Consider the following 5,050-nt stretch of genomic DNA (forward strand, 5'->3'; position numbering starts at 1 on the left):
TCCACTTTCTAATAATCTTCCTGTTCTCTCTCTCTAAACCCCTAGCCCCCTCCCAGTCTATTTTGTCCCGTTTCCTTTACATGTTTGTATATAGCGTTATTATCTCTTTTCAATCTAACATCATCCTTATGTTGCTTTAATCTGTCCATAAGTCTTTTCCCCGTCTCCAATATGTATTTCGTGTCACACTCACTACACTTAACTTCATATATTACTCCTTCTTCCTGCTCCTCTATATGATTTTCCTTCCTTTTCCTTTTCTTCCTTATGCACTTCAGCAAAGTTTCTCCTCCTTTTCTATAAGTCTTCACACCACCTTTTCTTAATAACTGCTTCAGCACTTCGGTCTTTTCGCCTATGCTCTGAATTCCATACCACTTCTTGTCTTCCTCTTCTTTCCTATCCATATTATCTTCTTTTCTCTTTCTCCGAAACTGCTCTACCCTATATCCATTATTGTTCAATTGTTTGTAGAATTTTTCCAAATCTTTTTTCTTTCCCTCTTCCTCGCTGTTGATGTTGTCTATCTTCCTTTCCATGTTTCTAATGAAATTCTTCTTAGTTGCTTTGTCTACATCACTTCTCCAGTGGCAATAAATACCTGCCCAACACGGTTTTGATACCAACTGGTAATCACTTTCTCACCTTGCCTCTCTATCTTCATATCCATGAAATTGATAGAGTTATTTTCTTCAACTTCTAATTCTAACCTTATGCCTTTCTCTTCGTCTTCTATACTTTCAACATATTTTTCCAGTTGATTTCTATTCCCTGCCCATATGCCTAAACAATCATCAACATACCTGCAAAAGAACAGTAACTTTCCTCCTGCTTGTTCTGTCACTTTTTTCTCCCACTTGTTCATTACTATTTGCGCTAGAACTGGACTCAGCTTGGATCCAATGCTTAAACCTTCTTTTATCTTCACTAGTCTTTCTCCAATTATGCAATAGCTATTTTCCCACAAAGTCTTAAGCGCTCTTATGTCTTTCTCTTTTTTCCACTGACGTATAACTTTCCCTTCCATCTCCTCTTCTATTGCCTTTATGACATAATCCCTTCTTATACTGGTGAACATGGCTTTAACATCTACACTAAATATTAACACCTTCTCCTGATTCCACTTAATCTCATCTATCCTCTTCTTCAATTCTTCCGTGTTCTTCACTCTGCATGTGTTTTGACCTTCTCTGATGTCATCCATTATCTCTCTTAATTTCTCTTCTAGTGGTTCAAAATAGTTACCTCTGCAGTCCAGTACTGGTCTTAGCTTCACGTCCTTCTTATGTATTTTAGGAAAACCTTTCATGACAGGAATCCTTCCTTTTTCGTTGATCATCTTTTTACCTTTCCTTTTTCCCTTCTTGTACTATCTTCTTCAACACTTCATCTTTCATGTCCTTGTTACCGACTTCCTCATATGTCTGATCACATAACTCCCCTAGCTTCTCCTGGTACCATCCTTTCTCCATTACTACCAACGCGCCTCCTTTGTCCGCCTGTTCCACTATGATATCCTTTCTTTTCCTTAATCTTTTCAGTCCTTCCTTCTCTTCTTTCCTTAAATTGCTTTCCTTCTTGTTCATATTCTGCCTAACAACCAACAAAGGAAGATTGTTAGGTTGGAGAGAAGAAAAGGATAATAGGAACAGAGTGGTAGTGATAGGTGACATAGTTTTATCGGAAGAAGAGGAGAAGTGCTTAAGTCTAGGACATAAATTTAAGGTTAAAGAGGAAGAAGTGGACAAGAAGGAATTGGTGTACACAGTAGAACAAGCCATTGTAGACATAAAGGATAAGGACGAGAGAGAGAGAGTAAGGAGAAAAGCATTGTCGATTGTGTACACCAATTCCTTCTTGTCCACTTCTTCCTATATTGCTTTCAAGTAAGTATGGGAAGTGTTCATCTTATAAAAGTAGTTTCGAACTGTACAGTGTAGAGTGAACTCGCTTATTTCTCGCATCAACTGACGAAAGTTTACAAAGAGATCAAACAGGATTTAACCTGTTGTGATATATAGCGAACTGCAAAATGGTTTATGTAAGAAGAAAACGACCGAGAACTGCTTTTCGATATATCGAACCTTTTTTTGCGCTATGAAAATCAATATTGAAACCGAAAGTAGCATTAAATTTCTACCAGCTCCGGTTTTCAATAGAGAGATAAATATGGAGTGGTATATTTTCTAGAGTCGTTGAATCAATTCCCCAAAACCCTCGTCGTTAGCTATAATAGTTTTTGATTTATGGCCCGTAAGTGGTCGTCGGATATAGAAGATTGACGGAAGAGATGGAACTTATTCTTAGGACGGTAGATAGATTCCGGAAAACCCTTCTCGATATCTCTTACCAGCAAGAATGATATCTATTTCGTTCAGATAGTATTCCCCATGAGACGGGAAGTAATATTTTCTCGTCTCGTCTCCTAAATTTAATAGGTTTCGTCTCGTCTCGATTCTCGAAGACTTCTTTCACTCTTGTCTCGAAATTTTATTGTTCCGTTTATGTAAAAAAAAATGATACCCTAATTTTTTCCTTAGTTTCATCTCGAAGTTATCACAACCGTTCTGCGTCACGATTGGTCCACGAATAGTGTGATATAATAGCATTTAAACCTTACTTATTATTGGAGTAAATTATGTAGTGACTTGCATATTTTTAACGTAAATAAATGCTCTTCATTGCATTTTTCCACTTTGTAGTTTTTTTTTATTATTATTATTTTAACATATGAATCATGTAACACTGAAACAATGATTGGGATCCAAGACTTGGGTGAATTTACGTTGCACACTTGACTCGAAAAACTTCTCGACTCGAAAACGAGACGATAATTGTTGTGTTTCTTGCCTCGTCTTGAATTTACAAAGGTACTTCTCACGTGGTTTTCGAGATTATAATCAAGATAAGACGAGAAATTTCTGGTCTCGTGGACTACGTTCAGAATAGGGTGAACTGGTGGGCCTGCGTGGGGGTGCATCTGTAGGGAGCTGGTGAGTTTGGTAACGGTGGGTCTGCGCGAAAACTAGAAGTTTACCCAATCATTATGTGAACTAGAAATAACAAAATATTTCGAATTGCTAAAATTTAAATATATCTCGAATGTCGATAAATATCCAATTTCTGTTTTTCTTACGCCATAGTCAAATATTTTCCAGTATAAACTGCCAAGGCACTTGTAGAGATGTTATTTTCAAATGCAAACTACTTATACAAGTATCTTTGACACTTTCAAGAGGTCAATCCTTTAGGAGTTCGTTAAACAATACGACTACAGTTACTGACATCTTACGTGTTTTTATTTCTGTGACAATTCAGGTTTGAACTTTCTATAAAGTATGTTTACTTATAATATTGATTCAAATGTGATCAAAACCAGTGGCGTGTTTAGGATCTCGTTTTGGAGGGGGAGACTTGAGAACCAGTAAGAAGCATTTGTGTTGTACGTATAATGAGAAAAATAATAATGAAATTATTTCGGGGAGGGGGGACTTGAGTCCAATAGCTTCCTAAATGTGTCATTGATCAAAATATATTTGTTATAATTATTAATACATACATGTAAATTGTCCTTCATAATATTACTAAATACTTATGTTCATTGCATTGTTCACACAGAACAATATCATGGTGATGGAGCAAACTTTCCAGTGCTGTATCTCAGTTACATGAGTTACACATTATCCGGCTATATAAATAAGTTCTTAGTTTCTGAATTAAAAGGTTTTACCCGTAAATTTTCCAAAACAAAGTGGTACCTCATTCTTGTTCTGCACCCCTATCTAATTATATTATAAGGAGAGTGTGAACTCCAAACATCTGTTCTCGACGCAAGTGTTATATTAATAAAATGCGAACTGACTATTTATCTATCTTCCTTTTTCTACTCTAAAAATTAATAAAATCACTTACAATGTTCTGCCTTGTCATTTATTTACAATAATTATTATTTTCCTAATGCACTGTGAATATTTTAAATACATATTTTAAACATTCTGCACAGAAGAAATTGGTAATGGAAGATTTGATACCGCGAGATTTAGATGGCTAAGTTTTATTCCGCAAGGTTTTGGCCAGGCGAGATTGTGGGCCGCGAGATTTTGGTCCAGATGTTTCACCCGCAAATCATCAACAGATCAAGTATTAACTTCGTTGTGATGGATGGTCAGCTACAAAATAGAAGTACATACGAATGTGGACATATGGACTATTATAGCTTAATGTGCATATATTTTTATTGATTCCGTGTGATTTTTGATTATTCCAATTTGCTACAAGTTCCTGCATCGATCAAATTTGATTGGCCGTTTGATAAGATACCTCAGTCGAAAATAATAATTCCAGTTTGCAACCAACCGGTAATTGGTTCTTTAAATGAATCAAAAGAATAGAAGTGATACACATTGCCGGTATTTTTCCCTAAAATTATGAAGGTTTATAAACTATGCAGGGGAAACAAGGATAAACGTCTCTTTGTTCAAAAGTGACGAAATTCTAGATTCGCAAGATGTAATGTTGGTCAGGAAACTGACTCAAAATACTATACAACACACGCACACATACACACATCCATCTATCTATATAATACCTGTGATTATATATATATATATATATATATATATATATATATATATATATATTGTTAGCAATAGTAGTAAAGAACAGAAAAAATACTTTCTAATACTCCCATATAAACTTTAAATGACTTTTTTTTTTTTTTTTTTTTTTTTTACTTCTGTAACAGTCCGTTTCGTTACTCCGTTTTAAAAAGCGAAAAATAATCCGTCACAGAGTTTCTAATTTGTATTGTGTTGCAGCGAGCATACAAAGACCAGATTCCTTCAATGCGGGAATTGGAGCAAATGTTAAGTCTCCTTTTCCCCTATCTCAGAAGTTAAAGGGGCTGGCCGTTGCAGTGCTTCTGCAACACAGCACAGTATCCTGTGAATGAGGTTTTTCGCGCTAAATAAGCTTTCTGAATTTTATTTCACTAGCAATTAACAAATTGAATTTGTTTTTATGCATTCATACTTTTAAATTACGATACTTA

At 35.4% G+C, this 5,050-nt stretch overlaps 1 protein-coding gene across 1 annotated transcript; it reads right to left on the minus strand.

Annotated features, from left to right (window-relative positions):
• Positions 1–571: 571 nt before the first annotated feature.
• Positions 572–1,339, minus strand: LOC145682989 (uncharacterized). The gene has a single exon (XM_081754343.1). The coding sequence runs from the start codon at positions 1,337–1,339 to the stop codon at positions 572–574; it is 768 nt and encodes a 255-aa protein (XP_081610469.1).
• Positions 1,340–5,050: the final 3,711 nt, after the last annotated feature.

This window comes from Thermobia domestica, chromosome 4, assembly GCF_964235325.1.
Source record: "Thermobia domestica chromosome 4, izTheDome1.hap1.1, whole genome shotgun sequence".
In the NCBI taxonomy this organism is placed as follows: Eukaryota; Metazoa; Arthropoda; class Insecta; order Zygentoma; family Lepismatidae; genus Thermobia; species Thermobia domestica.